The sequence below is a fragment of the Oncorhynchus clarkii genome, chromosome 16, assembly GCF_045791955.1.
Source record: "Oncorhynchus clarkii lewisi isolate Uvic-CL-2024 chromosome 16, UVic_Ocla_1.0, whole genome shotgun sequence".
Taxonomy (NCBI): Eukaryota; Metazoa; Chordata; class Actinopteri; order Salmoniformes; family Salmonidae; genus Oncorhynchus; species Oncorhynchus clarkii.
The window spans coordinates 22,968,413-22,989,741 of record NC_092162.1 but is presented as its reverse complement, the minus strand read 5'-3'; the positions used below and the strand labels follow the sequence as shown (position 1 = coordinate 22,989,741).

The window sequence follows — 21,329 nt, the reverse complement described above, 5'->3', positions numbered from 1 at the left end:
AAAAACATGGTCAAATGCGTAAACAGTGTGGTGGAACGAGACAAAAATCAACTAGACTATTTTGAATGAACCACCAGTCAACCCTATAAAAGCCCATTAAAAATGAGCCTGTGATGCAGCTCGGGGTAGAAAAGCACGTGCAAGAGGTGCTCGCTAATGGGTCAACAGAGAGAGCGCTCTTTTCATCACTCAAGATAATTGGTGCCAGTGGAGCCATGGCTTAAGGGAGGAAAATAGGAACCCACTCAACGTTATTGATGACCGTTTCTCCGAGAGAGCGCAGGCTCCAAGAAGCTTCCGCAGGTGCAGAGGGAAACGATGTGAAGGCTACAAACACTCAGTGATGCACACATAGGGAGACGCGAATACATGCATGCACGCATGCGCACACACCAACTTATACAAGGCCTTGATAATGATATATACCCACAGTTGTGTCATATATATATTTTTTTATCTTTAGGCTACTGCAGTGCAGGTGCAAACAGAAACAAAACAAGCTGTAACCTGCAGACAAAAGAAACCGAAGAGCATATAACAAACAGCTATACACCACAGACACGAGCTGTAAGGCGTAGACATAACACACAACTATACTGCGCCACGGGAAAAGAAATCGTAAAAAACGGCCATACCAGTCAGATAGGCAGCGAATAGCGGTATGCCCGACAGTTTCACCTCAATGTGTTTTTGGTTTTACTATATACACTGCTCAAAAAAATAAAGGGAACACTAAAATAACACATCCTAGATCTGAATGAATTAAATACTTGTTTCTTTACATACTTGAATGTGCTGACAACAAAAATCACAAAAATTATCAATGGAAATCAAACCTATCAACCCATGGAGGTCTGGATTTGGAGTCACACTCAAAATTAAAGTGGAAAACCACACTACAGGCTGATCCAACTTTGATGTAATGTCCTTAAAACAAGTCAAAATGAGGCTCAGTAGTGTGTGTGGCCTCCACGTGCCTGTATGACCTCCCTACAACGCCATCCTGGATGAGCTGCACTATCTGAGCCACTTGTGTTGGTTGTAGACTCCTTCTCATGCTACCACTAGAGTGAAAGCACCGCATTCAAAAGTGACCAAAACATCAGCCAGGAAGCATAGGAACTGAGAAGTGGTCTGTGGTCCCCACCTGCAGAACCACTCCTTTATTGGGGTGTCTTGCTAATTGCCTATAATTTCCACCTGTTGTCTATTCCATTTGCACAACAGCATGTGGAATTTATTGTCAATCAGTGTTGCTTCCTAAGTGGACAGTTTGATTTCACAGAAGTGTGATTGACTTGGAGTTACATTGTGTTGTTTAAGTGTTCCCTTTATTTTTTTGAGCAGTGTATATAAAAAATATAAAAACAAGGAAAATTGGAGACATTTCGTCGGCACCCACAAGGAAAAGGTTATTTTAGGCTTAGGGGTTAGGTTTAGGGTTAGCGTTACAATTAGGTTTAAGGTCAGGGTTATGGTTAGGACAGGGTTCTCCAACCCTGCTCCTGGAGCTCTACCGTCCTGTAGGTTTTCGCTCCAACTCTAATCGAGCACACCCGCTTCTAATAATTAGCTGGTTGATAAACTGAATCAGGCTAGTTACAATTGAGTTTAGAGGGAAAACCTACAGGAAGGTAGCTCTCCAGGAACAGGGTGGGAGTACCATGGGTTAGAAGTTAGGGTCAGGGGTTTGTGGTTAAAGTTAGGATTAAGGTTAGGGTTAAATTAAGGGCTCAGGGTTAAATTTAGGATTAGGGGTTAGGGAATACAGGAGTTTGAATGGGAGTCAATAGTTTGGTTCGCACAATGGTAGTAAAACAAACGTGTGTGAGTGTGTGTGTGTGTGCCTGCATGTGTGCTCTCTCATTCCGTAGGCCATTCTATTGATGTAGGAATCTGTGGCTTATTATTATACCATAGGACCTCATTGCCTTCCACACCCCATAATCTTATGCCATTAGCAGAATCGTAATATTGCGGCCAAGATGCCTGGGCAAGTCCACTGAAAGTGAGGCGGCCGGAGGAGTGAAATATCAACCCAGTGTTTGTTCCTTGTTGTGCATCAATACATCACAGTACGGAGGAGCAGACTGGTCAATAAACTAATCAAATCTGAATTTTAAGGGGTATTGACTTGAGTTCCCTGGATCTGCTATAATTCTGATCCAAACAAGGCAAGTGTGGTGTTGTAGGACAAGGGCAGTCAGAGGGTACTGCAGGGTCTCTGTCTCGCTTCCCTCTGTCTCACTCCTGTCACCTTATTCAAGTCAGAAGAGCTGTTGCTAGCTGCTGCTAAAATGATAACGTTTAGATGTTTTTTTTTTTTTTTAAGAGTCAGTTAGCAAATTCTGTGGTCGTTTTGTTTTCATCGTCACTGAATGAAGGAATAAATAAATGAATGGATGGATGGAATGAATGTCTTTGATCCAGTGGGTTGAACACAGGTCATGACCAGGGATCTTGTGTAGATGTGAGTGGCTGCGGTCAAACCCAGGTCTCGTGCCACAAGACTACGTTAGCCTGCTGCGCTATAAACTCATATGCATTAGCTTGGGAAGTTAACACAATTCTTCAGGTCTGTGGCAAGGTTACTCATTACCCGAGAGGGGTTCACCGAACCACCTTCGTTATCATCACATGGAGACAGCGAAGTTATAGTGCTTTGTCAAATTGTGTTCGAATTCTGGAGTTGCTAGGTGCATACATGGATCTCAAGTTACGATTCAGCCCTTAATGAGTGCACCCTGCTATTCTGAACGATCAGTGTCAGTGATTTTGTCATTCCCCAGCCCTTGTCTATCCATGCTGACCTAATGTCTCCACTCCTCTCTTTCCACAGCTGCAGCGACTAAAGCGCTCCTTGTCCTTCAAGTCAGTGATGCGCAGCAAGAGCGTGGACAACTTCTTCCAGCGCCCCAGCAACGGGGAAGTCCGCCTGCCCTCTGGGATCATCCACGAGCCTCCGCTGACCTCCTCGCCACCACCCTTCGGGGAGACGCCCCTGACCTGCGAGCGCTCACCCTCCCTCTCCCCTTCGCTCAGCCCCAACCCCTCGCTTTCGTCCCGCTCGCCCTCCCTCAGTCCCTCCCTCTCCCTGACCTCCAAAGCCCAGCTCCAGGGCCGGCTAGTGAAGACCCACTGTTTCCAGGAGCACGTCTTCCGTCGGCCCACCTGCTGCCAGCAATGCAAACACGTGATCCAGGGTAGGTCGATTCAGGTCCAGTACTCCCTTAATGCATAAAAGCTATTCTCTTTGGGCAGACTACTGACTACTGAGAGACCGTATGCACATCCAACACAATCTAGCAATCCCATGTGATCAGTGCAATGTTTCCACAAAAATTTTAGCTCTTGTAGCCAAATGGCAAGTTAGGATTTTGATTGAGGATGAGTTCGAAGTAGATGTGGCTGATAATCACACTGTCCATACAAACGTTGCCTATAACATCTCTCATCAAAAGGGTCTCACTTTTGACATTTTATAACCTAGTCCTAGTTGATTGATTGATGAATGGATTGTAGTGTGTGAGCTGAGGCTACTGTCGTGTGTGGTATGTACAGTATAGTATAGTAAAGGAAAGTACAGTACTGTAGCAACCTGGCTTCCCATCTGTGCAGGGAACTCCAAGCAGGGTCTGCGCTGTAAAGCCTGTAAGCTGGGCGCCCACCTCTGGTGCTCCTCTGAGCTGTCCCAACAGCCCTGCACAGGAAAGGTGAGTCAACTGCCCTAGATTCAGATTTCCCCACAGCTGTCTTGTACTCAACCATCACAACCTAAGTAGTGGACTGTTCTAGAGTTGGTTATCTACTGCTTTCCGATCCTCAACAATTACGGTCTAAATATTATTATTTTCTTGGGGGGGGGGGGGGGGGGGGGGGGGGGGGGGGGGGGCTTGCGGGGGGCTGAATGTAGTCTCAAAGTCCCAATCGTGTTAGAAGAGGATGAAAGTTTTTCCACTAAAGGAGCTAAAAAAAAGGAAAAGAGGGGATAGAAATAGAAAGATAATTGACAACCTGACAAAGAGAAACAGCTGAAGAAAAAAGAGAAGAAGAGGATGAGTGAGAGCCATAATAAAATGATCCGCAATGACTCTGAATTTCTATATGTGGAACAAAAGCCGAGGCGAGGGCTGAGGCAGATAGCGCTGTTCCCCCCCTCCCATCCATCCCCCAGTCACCCCCCCCCCCCCCATCCATCCCCCAGTCACCCACCCACCCTCTTCTCGCATGGATCCGATTTTCTCAAGTCAGTCGGAAAAATCAACATCTCCCTGCACCAGGCGCTGGTACTAATTCAGTGTGAAATGCGGTGTGTTTGAGGTGCTCGCAGTTCCCGCGGGACGCGACATGGCCGCCAGCAGCAAAACTTGTTGTGTCCGCTGCATAGTCATAATGGAGGAGAGACGGCAGCAACATGCTACAGTAGCTTGTACATAAGTTTAGACTTGTGTTGCCCCCCAACCACCCCTGATCAGTATGTAATGAATTTTGGTGTCACTTTGTATGCAAATTAAATATGGCCCCTGTGGAGTGGGATTTGAATTTGAATTCATTTTTCAACTTTTAATTCATTTAATTTAGTGACGTTGTCAGCGTTCTTCTGTTGTAGAGTCAATTACAATGTATTTAAAAAAATACAAGGACCAAGCATTATGAAAAGCAATGTGAGGATTTGGAATATATGGTGAGACTGGTAATTCACCTAGCCTTCAGATAGGCTAGATTAAAATGTCCAACATATTGCTTACACCTATCCTCTCTGATCGACACAATGCCTAAGAGATAGGAGGTGGGGGCTAGGAGTTAGGAGTGATGGTGTCAATACAGGATTGGGCACCAGTCTCGTTTGAGGTCAAAAGAGGGGCAATTGTGTGTTTGTCCAAAAGTGTCCAAAAAATCTTAATCAGTTGGACATCTTGGAGCCACATTGAATCCAGCCAGTGGGAATATCATCAAAGGTGCATTAGTAATCTAGCCCAATCCCCAGCCCAGACCAATAATTATAATAAAGGCACGATTGGGGTGGGGAGAAGGGATGATTAGGTAAATTTGGTTCGTAATTCCACCCCTCTCAGCTTCACCCCCAAATAATACAAAAATAAAGGTTGTCGGCCAAGATTAACGAGCAAGAGTTTTGTAAACACAACTAGTTTAGTTATCTATTCTCTCTAGTTCTTTCTCATTCTCTCTCTCGACTCGTTCGCTTGTTTTCTCGCTCTCTTTCTTTCTCTCTCTCTCGCTCTCTTTCTCATCATCGTTTTACCCTATCAGAGGTGAAGCTGTAATTTGGACGGGGACGAGGAGGGCCCCAAGATAAGCAATAAGAGAAGCAATAAGCGTTAAATTGACTTTAGATCACTCCAGAGAAAGTAGAAAGTCACCCCTCCAATTCCCCACATGCCCTGCTGAGCACCTTGGGGCCATCTTGACAGCCAATAGGAACCTCTCGTCTCATTTATCAAAATCTCACGGTGGCGCATCCGTTATAACATATCCGTTATAATGAGACTAATCTAATCAAATGCAGAGAGGATACTCTGCTCATATAATAACTTGTGATTTATGTTTCCAAAAAGTTATATTTGGAAGAAGCGAGAATGATCGACCAGTTATCGCCACAAGACCGCGTCGGCGCGCCAAACTTAACCAAGGCATTAGCTCTTGGAGCCAATGCGAGTCTCCCTGCCTTGGGGGAGGTTGCTCATGACGATTCATGGTTCACCTTTTATGAGTATGGTTGACAATATTTTGTCGATGACACTGCCCGGTCCTATGTTATGCTTTCGGTTATCGGTTCTCATCACAAGACTGTGTTAGCCCACTGAACTGAAGCCAAGGCATTACCTCGGAAGCTAACACAAGTCTTTCGGGTCTTGGGTAAAGTGACTTATCACATTAGCGTGGTCCTGACACCTTATCTTCCCCTTTCTGTATAAGCTCTCATCCAGCCACTGATGACAGCTGTTGATATATGGATATATTTTACGCCATGATGCCCCGCAAAGATGAAAGTAGAGCTATGCTGCACCTGGGGCGGGATCGTACAAGGGAAAACAACGACACAACACTGCTCCCTCTGTCAAACACAAAGCGTTCAATGACTCAGATCGACCTTTGAGTTCTATTCCGGTTCTATTTCTAAATCAGAATCCGTGATTCATTGCCTTGCGCGTCCGTGGACTATTTTAATCCCAACAGCTTGGGAATTACTGTGGCGAATGTTGGTTTTCTGTCAAACGACAATGCCGAGGCTTTGTTGTGCTTGTCTAGCTGACATTGGGTGTGAGATGTGAACGATGCTGTACAGATAGACATGATAAGAGAGTGCAGGTACAGTTCACTGGAAATGCAGAAGGCTAAGAATCGAGTTTCACCTGTCTCCTTGTTCAATTTACAGTGACCCCCGGGCCACAGACTGCAGAGGGAATATCATACACAGTCAGCATCCGCTCTGCATACACGTATGCACGCACGCACGAACATTCACACACTCACACACGCACGCACGCACACATACATTTTCAGCTTCCTTTGTAAACCACAAGACTATCCGTTTACGGTGGGAAAGATTCTGACACTTGTGTTTGTCCGCCTTTCGCTGCTTAAATAACATTCAGCTGATAGGGAAAGAAATTGTTCTTAATGAATTGCCTTGTTAAATAAAGATTAAACAAAATGAATAAATAGGGACAGTTATTCATCGTCTCTCTGTCTCTTCTCATCCCACTCTCCTTCTCTCCTTCTCGCCTGCTAGACGGGGGCCTTTAAACGGAACTTCAGCTCCCCTCTCTTGACTAACGATATGTTAGGGGTGGTCAAGGAAGCTCCACCATCGCAAGGTGAGTGAGTGTGTATGTGTGTGTGTGCGCGTGCATGTTGCTTGAGGGATCAGTGTTGATGCTACATATAGACCTTTAGTTCATTCCAAGATCTGGTCTTTAGTCTGACACATTGTTTTGTTCTCTGTGTGTGTGTGTGTGTGTGTGTGTGTGTGTGTGTGTGTGTGTGTGTGTGTGTGTGTGTGTGTGTGTGTGTGTGTGTGTGTGTGTGTGTGTGTGTGTGTGTGTGTGTGTGTGTGTGTTTCTAGAGTCTGATAAAGGGGGAGTTGACCCTGTGTATGAGGCTCTGCGTTATGGAACGTCGCTGGCACAGATGAGTCGCTCTAGCTTCGGAAGCATCACTGAGTCCCCCATTCATAAGGTACACTGCTTACATGCACTTGAGTTCATAGATACAAATCGTCCATTTGAATATTTCTCACTATACTTAAAAAAGCTATGTGTTTTGATATACAAATGCTAACAATAACAGTTAAAACTGATCAGTATTTTCCCAGCTTCTTTCCTTTTGCACGCTGTCTTCTTCACTCTCTGACTTGGCACCTTGTTCTTGTCTTCTTCAGGTGGAGAGAGTAGGGGAGGGACTGGAAACGCAACCAATCGTTGAAGAGGAGATTGTCCCAGAGACTGAGAGTGAGTTGGGTCAAATTCCCCACAATTTACTCACCCCTAACCTATTACCTGACATCGCACCCCAACCTCTCACCTCTAAACCTCTCACTTCTAACCTATTATCAGAGATGGAAGAGGAAGTCAGACATCCCACTCTGTTTTTTTTTCTGATTTAAATACATTCAATGAACTAAGCGGACCAGACCCATCATTGGTATCTATGGGAGAGCCACCCCGTTAAGTAGATTAGAAATTACAATTTTTTTCAATGGTTAACGGCCAGAGTGAACTATCTTTATTTATCCACCATCTTTGCTATTATTCCCAACCCCTCCCCAATGTTTCCTCTAATATTTTTCAGCACTGAGCAAATTTCAGGTCTGCTGAGTGCAAACTCGAACCTTGTGAAATATCCGTGCCATTTCCGGCGCCCGTTTTCTGTGAACACTGAGGCTGTACCTGCTTTCATTTACAGTTTTAACAGTGGCTAAGTTGACGACTGTGGCTATTTGATCATAATGTAGGCCTACCAGAGTGGCCTAACATGAAAAACAATGGAGAAAAGGCATCCCATAACATTTTAACATGGAAATAGGGTTTCTATCATTCAGCCAACAGTAACAGCCCATGTGTGGTGTTTGATGCAGGTCTGCAGGCCATGAGTCTTTTGAAAAAGACATGCTGGGCTTGACATTAACCTGTTTATCCACTTGTCCTTTCAGACAAGGAGTTGACTGAAAATGTTGTTTTGATGCAAGAAACCACTTTACCAAATAAGATGAGTTATTCCTATACCATTATTACAGAGAATCAGACAAATTATGCTACCCTCTGCCTATTGGCTACTCGCTTTTCAAAAAGGTCTAGAAATACACGTTTTGTACTCTTGTAGGAAGCAATCACTCCCACATTGCTAACTACAAGTTAGCTATTACTGGGCTAATAACGCACAAACTAGCAAAGAATATGAACAAATGTGCACACGTGGCTAAATGCTGCTCTCGCATTAAACCCTAAAGAAGCGTATAATAATTACAACCACCCATGGTGTAAAACAGTCCAGTTCAGAGGGAATTGCACAAATCCATATATGGCAAGGGTCATTTGCATATAGGCCTACTGCAGCTCTGATTGGTTATGGCGCACCAGTCTGTTTAGAGTACGGGCAATAGAATCCTATTCCGATGTGTTCTGCCTACAGCAAAATATTTTGCATAGTTAGTTTTGCATACTAATGCATGCATCATTTGTTTTGTTTTGGTATGTTAAAATGGAAAGTAGTTAATATCGCGTTGATTATATTACAATTCCCATAGTAAAGGCAAACATTGCTAATGTTAACTCACGGGGGAAACTCCAGCACTTCGTGCTTCTCTGCGCGACTTGATATTTCTTCTGTGCGCGGCAGTCCCTGGGAAGCAGCGCCTGTGCACTCACGTTGCTTAGAGGAAACATTGCCCCTCCCTATCCTTTCACTCTAAAGCACCCTCACTCCAAACCCCCAACACTCTGGGCTTTAAATGGTTGAGTCAACCTATTTCCTCATTATTTCAAACTCCTTTATCAATGTCATGTCATTTAAATGTAATTAATGTAATGTTATATATGTAACGTTGCATCAACGTGACTAGTTGGTTGAACTTGCAAAAAGTCAAGCCTGGACTGTCAACCATTGTCCTCCTCTCCTGAAATAATCTCTTTCATTATAGACTATCATTATACCCATCCATTACACAGAGAAGGCCTTCCATTGACAAAACTAGGTGGTCTGTCTGTCCGCCCGTCTGTCCGTCTGTCCGTCTGTCCGTCTGTCCGTCTGTCCGTCTGTCTGTCTGTCTGTCTGTTCATGCGTGTGTGTGAGAATATGCCTGTGTGTATGTGTGTGCGTGTTTGTGTATGCGTGCGTGTGTGTAGTGAATTCACCAGTGTTTTTCCATCTTCAATAAATCCGATGATATAAAGTACTGTGTATGCTTTAACTAACTGACCTTGTCTTTGTGCTATACTGCAAAGTGACAAGACCCCCTCCCTCTTTCTCTCTCTTTCTCTCTTTCTGTATCTCTACTCTCTTTCAATCTGTATGCTCCCTCTCTCTCTTTCACTCTCCCTCCCTCTCTCTTTCTGCTCCCACTCTCTTTCTCTCTCTCCTCTCTCTCTTTTCCCTGCTCTCGATCTATCTTCTTTCTCTCTTTCTCTCTCTCTCTCGTTCTCTCTCTATCTCCCCCCCCCCCCCTCTCTCTTGCTCTCTCTCCCTCTAGCTCTCAATCCTCCTGAAAGTGAGGCTGATTCAGAGGACAGGGTCAGTCTGAAGGTGCGTAGTCAGCATATCTCTTTCTCAAGTGTTTCCTCTTTCCTTTCAACCTTGAATCCCACTTCACCTCTACATTTAAACCCTCCCTCTGTCTATCCCTCTTTCAAACTCTGCTATCAACCTCAAAGTGACTTTTTGTTCACCCCTGTTTTACTAAAATTGCATAGGCCAATACAGTACCATAATAGTGTAATATATGCTATTTACGATTGATTGCCATCCCAATGAGTGTACCCCCCCCCTCCTTCAGGCCATGGATGAGGCATGCAATGACATCAAACCAGACCTGAAGTATGTCAGGCTTGGATTTCCCCAGGCGCATGAACAATGAGGATATTTGCTGCGATTTTGATGAGAACCTATGGCCAAATGCTCAAGACAGGCTGGACTCAAACTAGTGCCTGCTAAACACTGTCTCTTTCATTTCTTTCATTTGATCACGTTGTGAAACATGTCGACAATGATCACACCTTTGGTCACACATGGGACAGAAATGACAGAAATGTTATGTTCAGTAAATTTGAATGTGTAGTGCAAGTGTATTGCCTAATGTGAAAACAGTGTAATGTACTGTCATTTACAGTACTGAAGCATACTACGTTCAATGGGCAATTTTTAAACATGCATATTACATTTTTTTGCTATTGGATTAACTGGTTGTTAAAATAACTAAATTGAGAAGATATCATTATTTTATGTTTTGGTGAACCAATCTACTCATTATATTTCACAGTAAACGTATATTTTGGATCAATGGTGAAAGATGTCCACAAGCAAAATGAATGCATAATGAAAGGTTTTTGAATGCAAGACCGGCTGCATTACAAGTGTTACCAGTTTGGAAATCTGTAGTAGGAGTTTTGAAAATTCACCACACACACACTTGTGAAAACAGTACCAAAGTGATCAAATTAAATACAAACGGTGTGTATTAGACTCATTTGGTGTGTGCGTGTGTGTCCAGACTCCAAAGCGCATCGACGTCCACTCTGTACACACCTATGTGGCTCTGTACAAGTTCATCCCTCAGGAGAAGAATGATCTGGAATTACAGTGAGTTAAATACATAGTACTTTTGTTTGTGTGTGTGTTTGTGTGTGTGTGTGTGTGTGTGTGTGTGTGTGTGTGTGTGTGTGTGCGCGTGCGCGCGTGTGCGTGTGCTCGTGCGTGTGCATGTTCGTGTGTGTGCATGTGCGTGTGTGTGCGTGTGCTCGTGCGTGTGCATGTGTGCCTGCACACGTGTTCGGTCATCTTCAGACAGAAAGTCAGACTTCGCATTACCACATGAAAGGTTAAAAGTTAGAGGTAAAGAAATGGGCAGTGATGAAGAATGGATGGAGGGAGAAATGTATGTGTGTATAGGTAGGGGGTATTGTCGCAGTGGGCAGGTGAGAGAAAGAGGAGGGACAGGTGTGCAGTGCCAACACATCTCTCAGACCATCTGCCTTCTCACTGGGGGTCTGAGACGTAACTGGCAACGCTGTTGGAGCCACAGACTGAGAAGGACAGGCAGCCGGGAATGTGTGTGTATGTGTGTGTGTGTGTGTGCGTTTGTGTGTTTAATCAGTACCTGTTGTTTCCCTCTCAGACCTGGCGATCGAGTGCAAGTAACTGATGACTCCAATGAGGACTGGTGGAAGGTAAGTGAAAATTTTTGTTTTTGTTTTGTTAGAATACTTTTTCTATCCTTCCTTCCTTCCTTCCTTCCTTCCTTCCTTCCTTCCTTCCTTCCTTCCTTCCTTCCTTCCTTCCTTCCTTCCTTCCTTCCTTCCGTTCTTCCTTCCTTCCTTTCGTTCTTCCTTCCTTCCTTCCTTCCGTTCTTCCTTCCTTCCTTCCTTCCGTCCTTCCTTCCTTCCTTCCTTCCTTCCTTCCTTCCTTCCTTCCTTCCTTCCTTCCTTCCTTCCTTCCTTCCTTCCTTCCGTTCTTCCTTCCTTCCTTCTTTCCTTCCTTCTATTTTTCCTTCCTTCCTGACGTTCTTCCTTCCTTCCTTTAGAAAAATGCAACACATTTGGATAGGTACAATTGAAGTCGGAAGTTTACATACACCAACACATTTAAACTCAGTTTTTCCACAATTCCTGACATTTAATCCTAGTAAAAAATTCCCTGTCTTAGGTCAGTTAGGATCACCACTTTATTTTAAAAATATGAAATGTATCGTAGAGAGGATAATAGTAGAGAGAATTATTTATTTCAGCTTTTATTTCTTTTTTCACATTCCCAGTGGGTCAGAAGTTTACATACACTCAATTAGTATTTGGTAGCATTGCCTTTAAATTGTTTAACTTGGGTCAAATGTTTCGGGTAGCCTTCCACAAACTTCCCACAATAAGTTAGGTGAATTTTGGCCCATTCCTTCTGATAGAGCTGGTGTAACTGAGTCTGGTTTGTAGGCCTCCTTGCTTGCACACGCTTTTTCAGTTCTGCCCACAAATTTTCTATAGGATTGAGGTCAGGGCTTTGTGATGGCCACTCCAATTCCTTGACTTTGTTGTCCTTAAGCCATTTTGCCCCAACTTTGGAAGTATGCTTGGGGTCATTGTCCATTTGGAAGACCCATTTGCGACCAAGCTTTAACTTCCTGACTGATGTCTTGAGATGTTGCTTCAATATATCCACATATTTTTTTTCCCTCATGATGCCATCTATTTAGTGGAGTGCACCAGTCCCTCCTGCAGCAAAGAACTCCCACAACATGATGCTGCCATCCCCGTGCTTCACGTTTGGGATGGTGTTCTTCAGCTTGCAAGCCTCCCCCTTTTTCCTCCAAACATAACAATCGTCATTATGGCCAAACAGTTCTATTTTGTTTTCATCAGACCAGAAAACATTTCTCCAAAAAGTATGATCTTTGTCCCCATGTGCAGTTGCAAACTGTAGTCTGGCTTTTTATGGCGGTTTTGGAGCAGTGGCTTCTTCCTTGCTGAGCGGCTTTCAGGTTATGTCGATATAGGACTCATTTTACTGTGGATATAGATACTTTTGAACCTGTTTCCTCCAGCATCTTCACAAGGTCTTTTGCTGTTGTTCTGGGATTGATTTGCACTTTTCGCACCAAAGTACGTTTATCTCTAGGAGACAGACCGGCTACGTGGTCCCATGGTGTTTATACTTGCGCACTATTGTTTGTACAGATGAACGTGGTATCTTCAGGCGTTTGGAAATTGCTCCCAAGGATGAACCAGACATGTGGAGGTCTACAATTTATTTTCTAAGGTCTTGGCTAATTTATTTTGATTTTCCCATGATGTCAAGCAAAGAGGCACTGAGTTTGAAGGTAGGCCTTGAAATACATCCACAGGTACACCTCCAATTGACTCAAACGATGTCAATTATCCTATCAGAAGCTTCTAAAGCTATGACATCATTTTCTGGAATTTTCCAAGCTGTTTAAAGGCACAGACACCTTCTGACCCACTGGAATTTTGATAAGTGAAAACAATTGTTGGAAGAATTACTTGTGTCATGCACAAAGTAGACGTCCTAACCGACTTGCCAAAATTATAGTTTGTTAACAAGAAATATGTGGAGTGGTTGAAAAACGAGTTTTAATTACTACAACCTAAGTGTATGTAAACTTCCGACTTCAACTGTATATCTAAGGGCTCCATTACATAGCTTTCACCCTTCCAGTCAAGTCAATATCAGAAAAGACATGAAAGCATTCAAGTATTCAAACAGGATCTACTATACTTTATGCAGTAGTGATGCACGGGTCAGCTATTTCTTCACCCGCACCTGCCCGCACTTGCAAATAACCGATCTGCAACCGCGTGATTATACAGTATGTGATAACGTGACAATCTGAGGCTTGCACCCGACCCTAACCCACAAATATAGAAAATGCGCTGGTTCTAGATAGCACCTTTTGTATAAGACTAAATAAACGCTTGTTCATAAATCGATAGAATGAATGTTTCAATCTAGTTGACATTGGGTAAAGTTTGTTTTCATTTCCCTCTTTCATCGCTGCTTCGTTCGTGCAGCAAAGACATTTAATGTACCGGGGAGAAAACAATAACAACAAAAAACAGGGAAGATTTTTCATGCAACATTTTCAAATCACATCAGTTTGATCGGTTGTAAGAAATGTCAATGTTTTAAAAAAAAATAACCCAACATGTTTTTCATAAGATTTCAGTTCGGCTTGGATGCATATATTCTATGTGGTTGGAATACGATCATTTTTTATGATGGTGACCAAGATAGCACCCCCACCTTTACAGACACTCCTTAACCATGCATTCATTCTCTCAAGATGCTGAAAGAAAGAAATCCATATTTCTCCACTCCTGTTCCTGAGTAAAAATGTACTTTTGGTGTATAATTTTTACTCCAGGAAATGCTTTATTCTGCAGGAGTTCAAATTATATTAGGTTATGTGAGAGGTTATAGACCAACAGTCAGTGTCCAGATTTCAGTTAGGCTACTTTTCCATTTAACCCATCTAAACTGTACAGTTCCCTTGACGTGCCATTTTTAAGTCCCCGTCTTGTGACTGTCGAATTTGTATAGCGCCTCGCAATCATCACACATAACATAGCCGACACTGCTAACATCCTCTTTTACCACTTTACAAAATCTTTCCCAAACATTTGACCACTGTTCTGGCCCTCCCTTCTATTTATTTGTAACTTCCCATTTTGCAGCTTTTCTCTTCTTGAATTAAACTCCGGCATTGTCCTTTTTGCCTCTGTGGATCGTCATTAACTTTTTCTGCTCAAGTTCCCAAAAGCGTTTGGCAATTGGCATGTATTTGGTGTGCTACAGTTCAGCCTGGTCTCATAGACTAGACGTAACATAGTAAATGTGTATCCGGGACACTCAAATTAGTATGATATGTTACATTTGGTAAGACAGAAGGTTACTTAAGGCTAAAATGAAAGTAGGGCAGTTTGTCGGTTACATAACACAAACGTCTATCTTGGACAACTTTAGCATTATAGCTAATTAGCAACTTTGCAAATACATACTACTGTTTAGCTACTTTGCAACTACTTAGCATATTAGTTAACCCTTACCCTTACCCTAAACCGAATCTTAACCCTTTAACCTAACTTCTAAATTTAACCCTAACCTTAACCCCTAACCTTAACCCCTTGCCTAGCTAACATTAGCCACCTAGCTAACATTAGTGTTAGCCACCTAGCTAACATTAGCCACAACAAATTGGAATTCGTAACTTATTGTACGAATTGCAATTCGTAACATATCATACGAAATAAATGATAGACATCCACAAATTAATACATACAAAACGTACCCCTGAGTCCAGGTTGTACAGTTAGGCCCTAAAGGCTACGCACTAACGCCAGATAAAAATAATGTAAGAAAAACCTCAATGTAGCCCATAGATATGAATTGCACGGGAATTATACATTTATGGATTTTTAATGCATTGTTTAATCTATATTCAACCCTCCCACCACCCACACTCCCTTCATCCACACAATATTTCCTGACCCTAAACATGCGAGGTCAACCGGTGCATCACTAATATACAGTACATCTCCATGAAGTGTTCTTAGACAATAGAGAGAGTAGTGGCTTTATCTAGGTACAAGTTGCCGATAAGCACAGATCTAGGATCATCTTAACTTCCCCCAATTCTACCTGTAACAATTAGGTGGGGAAAAGCTAAACGGACCATAAATCAGTGTCTTTGGGCAACTTTGGTTTAGCAGAGCTAGTAAGTCAGTAAGTGGAGCAGGATGTAATGAAAGTTTTATGTGCTTTGCCTTTTGGTTTGGCCTAATGGATGTAAGGTGAGCCCAGATGGAAAGGCAATCGCCCAGCTCACACAGTCACACGCAAACACGTTGGCACACAAGCGTGCATGCAGACACACCATTTGTTCAAACAATAAAAAAGTGCTGTATCTACATGAATTGCCATTTGTCTATTGGCATTCGGCGTTTACACACCTTTTTATCACTACATCCCTGAGAATATACTAGCATAGTGTAATTAATTATCTTAACTATGCTCTGCCGTGTGTTCACAGGGGAAAAGCAAAGACAAGCTGGGCTTCTTCCCCGCCAACTTTGTACAGAGAGTGCGCCCAGGTGAGCGTGTGTGGAAGGTCACGGGTGGTTTCCATGGTGACCGTGACAGAGGGCAGATGACTGTGAAAGAGTCTCAGGTACACTGACGCACAAGCACACAACACGTGCGCGCACACACACACACACACACACACACACACACACACACACACACACACACACACACACACACACACACACACACACACACGCACCTGTACTAAACACACACCTTTCTTTTCTCAAACTAGATCTGTGTGGGGAAGAACGAAGAGTTGGACGGTTTCCTAAAGCTGAGCAGTGGGAAGAAGAGAGGTCTAGTCCCTTCCAAGTACCTTCTGGAGATATGACTTCCGTCAAAGAAGGGAATTCTCTGTGTCCCGACCCTCGTTCTGCCCTGAAGACCACCCTCTATCAGGAGCGCTTCCCTAACACCTCACTGACTGCCAACTCCCTGGATGTGGAAATGGACCCTCCCACCAACACCAGAAAACATAGAGAGGGAGGGAGAATATGGTGGACACTGGCCAGGATCGAATTGGTTTCACTGCTTTGCTTGGAGTGGTGGAATAATTTTGAGAGAAAGGAGGGGGGAGGGCTTCTGTTGAGCTAGCTGCTTTACCTGTGGTGTACCCTCACACTCTTTTACCTGTTCACGCGCGCACACACACACACACACCTACATACACACACACATACACACACACACACACACACACACACACACACACACACACACACACACACACACACACACACACACACTGCACAAAGACACTAATGCTAACAATGGCCCTGGAGCTTGGGCGGCGTGACTGTAGCAGGCAGTGGTTGTCTGAAAGATGTATGGATACCTCACAATCTACACAAGCACAGCTTCTGCTTGAGCCAAGGTGGAGAAGACTGGCAGTTATTCGCCGTGTGGTCGTGTGACCTTTTTGGATTTCATGTGAAAGTGAAATTTGGACGTTTTTGTGAGTCCAAGTTCTGTAGCATTTTATTGTAGCAGCTTGTTGCGACAAAGCTCTTTTCCTTTGAGGTTGTCCTCCCAGCCAGATATGGTATAGCCGCATTCCCTGTGGCACAGATTATTTAGCACATTGGGGCAAACCAAAGTGGGTAGGTGGTGGGGGTAGAAGGGAGCCTCAAGGGCCCTATGCTTGATTTGAGGATTGTAGCTTGGACAATGTAATTGAAAGTGTACTGTTGAGTCAAATGTATTGATGCATGCTTCACTCACTCCCTGACCATTGGGAGGTTCAGGTCCTAGCATTTAATCTTTGTTAACCCCCTTCTTTGCTTTACATTGCTCAATCCCATTTGACAATTTGTTTAGCTAAATGGCTAACAGTTTTTTTGGTGCAAAATGGCTTCTGTGGCATCATCCAGGTGGGTGCCTATAGGTGTTGGATGAGGTTTAAAGTGCTCCGAGCATCAGGAAAAGCGCTAAATAATATCAAATCCATGATCGTCAATGATCTTTACTAATAAGAAGGGTTTAGCCAGGAGAGCGAGGGGAGACAGACACACATGTTAATCCTGCTGTGATGTCCTTCCCAACGATGCGTGATTATTTGGGACCTCTGTCCCTCTTCCCCTATTTATTTTCCCCACCTCTCTGTCTGTCACACATGCTCTCTGTCTAGCACTCTCTCCCTCTCTGTGATCACTGAAGGCTTAGAGCTCTGTGACTGCAGCAGAGGTCACAGCGGTCACAGCACTGAGACAGTGTAGCATGATAAGACACAAAGCTTAACCTAAAAGTCAGATTCCTCCCTCTATATGGGCTCCTACGCAGGCCTCTGAATGTCAGCCATTTTCATAGCATTTTATTGTAAGTTGGTAATTCATTATTCTCATGGAATGTTTTGGGATGCAACCACCCGACAGAATTATTTTCACATGCGCGATGTCCTCAGCCCTTTTGGTAATGCCATGATGTGTTTTTTTTCTTCTGCAGAGAAATAGTCTGTATTTTGTGTTGAAACATACCATTCTAACACTCTCAAATGCCTGTTTTTGTGTATCCCACTGAATTGAGAGTGAAATGTCTATGAAACACAGGATACAACGTCCTGTGGATGTCATTACTTCCTTTACTGATTTATTCACTCTAGGATTCACTCTGTAGCAGTCAGAAGCTTTCTTGGCAATAACCACTTAGTACCAGTCAAAAGTTTGGACACACCTACTCATTCAAGGGTTTTTCTTTATTTTTACTATTTTCTACATTGTAGAATAACAGTGAAAACATCAAAACTATGAAATAACACATATGGAATCATGTAGTAACCAAAAAAGTGTTAAACAAATCTAAATATATTGTAGGTTTTTTATTCTTCAAAGTTGCCAACCTTTGCCTTGACAACAGCTTTGCACACTCTTGGCATTCTCTCAACCAGCTTCATGAGGAATGCTTTTCCAACATTCTTGAATGAATTCCCACATATGCTGAGCACTTGTTGGCTGCTTTTCCTTTTCCTTTTCTGCGGTCCAATCCATCCCAAACCATCTCAATTGGGTTGAGGTCGGGTGATTATGGAAGCCATCTGATGCATCACTCTCCTTCTTGGTCAAATAGCCCTTAGTCAAATAACTTTTACAACGATGGTGTAGGCAGTCATTGTAAATAAGGATTTGTTCTTAACTGACTTGCCTAGTTAAATAATTAATTCAAATAAAAAAAATGTAAACAACATTTTTACAGCCTGAGGGGTGTTTTTGGTCATTGTCCAGTTGAATAACAAGTGATAGTCTCACTAAGCACAAACCAGATGTGATGGCATATTGCTGCAGAATACTGTGGTAGCCATGCTGGTTAAGTGTGCCTTAAATTCTAAACAAATCACTGACAGTGTCACCAGCAAAGCACCCCACACCATCACACCTCCTCCATACTTCACGGTGGGAACCACACATGTGAAGATCATCCGTTCACCTACTCTGCGTCTCACAAAGACACTGTGGTTGGAACCAAAAATCTCAAATTTGGACTCATCAGACCAAAGGACAGTTTTCCACCGGTCTAATGTCCATTGCTGGTGTCTCTTCTTGTTATTAGTGTCTTTTAGTAGTGGTTTCTTTGCAACAATTCGACCATGAAGGCCTGAGTCACACAGTCTTCCCTGAAGTGATGATGTTGAGATGTCTGATACTTGAACTCTGTGATGCATTTATTTGGGCTGCAATTTCTGATGCTGGTAAATCTAATAAACGTATCCTCTGCAGCAGGAGGTCCTCATGAGAGCCAGTTTCATCATAGCGCTTGATGGTTTTTGCGACTGCACTTGAAGAAACTGTTCTGGATTGACTGACCTTCATGTCTTAAAGTAATGATGGACTGTCATTTCTCTTTGTTTATTTGAGCTGTTCTTGCCATAATATGGACTTGGTCTTTTACCAAATAGGGCTATATTCTGTATACCACCCCTACCTTGTCACAACATAACTGATTGGCTCAAATGTAGTAAGAAGGAAAGAAATTCCACAAATTAACTTTTAAATCAAATCAAATCAAATTTGATTTGTCACATACACATGGTTAGCAGATGTTAATGCGAGTGTAGCGAAATGCTTGTGCTTCTAGTTCCGACAATGCAGTAATAACCAACGAGTAATCTAATTAACAATTCCAAAACTACTACCTTATACAAGTGTAAAGGGATAAAGAATATGTACATAAAGATATATGAATGAGTGATGTTACAGAACGGCATAGGCAAGATGCAGTAGATGGTATCGAGTACAGTATATACATATGAGTTGAGTATGTAAACAAAGTGGCATAGTTTAAAGTGGCTAGTGATACATGTATTACATAAAGATGCAGTAGATGATATAGAGTACAGTATATACGTAGACATATGAGATGAATAATGTAGGGTATGTAAACATTATATTAAGTAGCATTGTTTAAAGTGGCTTGGTGTGTCCAAACTTTTGACTGGTACTGCATTTAAATAGAACTATGGGGAAACTGTTGTATGTAGCTATCATGGCCTTAACCATGTGGTATACGGCTATCAAAGAGTTCACTGTTTTCAGTAATGGTTATTCATTCCATACCTAATATATCAGCATCAAGACTTAAAAGCACAACACAACCACAGGACTTTGCACTCTACCCGTTCTAGTCACACTGTACATCTGATTACCCCTCAGTATAGTCTCAATCTTTACTAACAGCTATAAAGTGTATATTGCAATTAAGCCACACTCTTGGATTTCTTGGCCATCAAGGAGTGGGTCCACTAAGTATTGGATCATCACGATGCATTCCAGTACAGTTACACACGCATATAGCACTTGAATTATATGGTATTTCTATAGTGATCAAGGGACGACATTTCATGAGAGCAACAGTACTTTTTCATACATGATTTAAAGCTATACATACAGTAATTTGTTTACAAAGTCCTATATAACTACAAAAGCAAAGACAATGGAGTAATATGTATGGTATATATATTCTCCTCATCAAGGGGTGTATTTTATTAGTCAAAATGTCCACTGGAGTGACTTGAAATCGTACAGCGTGTAGCTTTAAAAGAATAGCTGCGTAATAAAGGTTTTAGAGGCATAACGGGTATAGTAGCCTTTAAGGGCTGGTCTTGGATCAGTTTATTTGAGACTGACTAACCAAGCCTGGCTCTGGACCAGTACTCCAAGGTCATTTCCCTCCCCATCCACCTGGCATTGGCACACACAGTCTCCCTTCCTGCATGGCCACCTGGACTGTGACCTGTACACATGTCAATAAAGTTCCGTCAAATCAATCAACACCTGTTTTATTTTGTATTTTTACTCCCATAGATAGAAAACCATCACACTCTCCTGCCCAGCTGCTCTAGCTGCAGCTTAGACCCAATTGGTTGGCAGTCAGGAAGTACAGCAATATTTGATTAGATAAACTGAAATGATGACCTTGTGATGATGAAGGCCTCTGGTTTACAGAGGCTCACTTAGGCTGCACCTCAAATGACATACTGTACATACTGTGCTATAGTGCATGGATGTTTTGATACAGCACATAACACTGGTCATATTGCAGTGCTTGAAATGGAATGAAAAAAGGGCTGTTACTAAGTATTCGATAAGAGATGCACGCAAAGAAGAAAATGATGGTGCCGGGTTCTCCATACAGGTCAGGACTGGCTCACTTCAATCACTTACTGTATGGGGGAATAGGGTGTCATTTTAGATTTGGTCTTGGAGCTGTGTGGTTGTATGACAACCCTATGGCTGGCTGTGTAAGTCATTGGCCACAGAATGGCGTGGTGACAGTGACACTCCTCTGGGACTCTTTAGTTTCAAACCATTTCAATGTAAAGTCCCCTGTTTAGGGGACCTGCGTGGTTCTGGTACCAACATTTTAGCTTATAAATTGTTCTGTGGACACCGTAGATTGAAATGGCTTGCATCGAGCGATAGCCCTGATTCTAATATGCCTAATTTTCTTGTGTGAAGCAGGATGTGAAATCTGACACCACTTGAAGCTGGGAAGTCCCTCCTACCATTTTATTC

General features: G+C 42.9%; 1 protein-coding gene across 1 annotated transcript in view; it reads left to right on the top strand.

The window, feature by feature from the left end:
* LOC139367526 (SH3 and cysteine-rich domain-containing protein 2-like) overlaps positions 1-16,441 on the top strand; it is a 39,039-nt gene extending 22,598 nt beyond the window's left edge. Inside the window, exons 2-11 of the mRNA XM_071105772.1 lie at positions 2,840-3,203; positions 3,619-3,713; positions 6,755-6,839; positions 7,088-7,200; positions 7,403-7,472; positions 9,710-9,762; positions 10,727-10,815; positions 11,351-11,402; positions 15,767-15,904; positions 16,058-16,441. Of these exons, the coding sequence (XP_070961873.1) occupies positions 2,840-3,203; positions 3,619-3,713; positions 6,755-6,839; positions 7,088-7,200; positions 7,403-7,472; positions 9,710-9,762; positions 10,727-10,815; positions 11,351-11,402; positions 15,767-15,904; positions 16,058-16,156 (1,158 nt within the window). The 3' untranslated portion in view covers positions 16,157-16,441. The remainder of the gene's footprint in view (positions 1-2,839; positions 3,204-3,618; positions 3,714-6,754; positions 6,840-7,087; positions 7,201-7,402; positions 7,473-9,709; positions 9,763-10,726; positions 10,816-11,350; positions 11,403-15,766; positions 15,905-16,057) is intronic.
* The last annotated feature ends 4,888 nt before the right edge of the window (positions 16,442-21,329 follow it).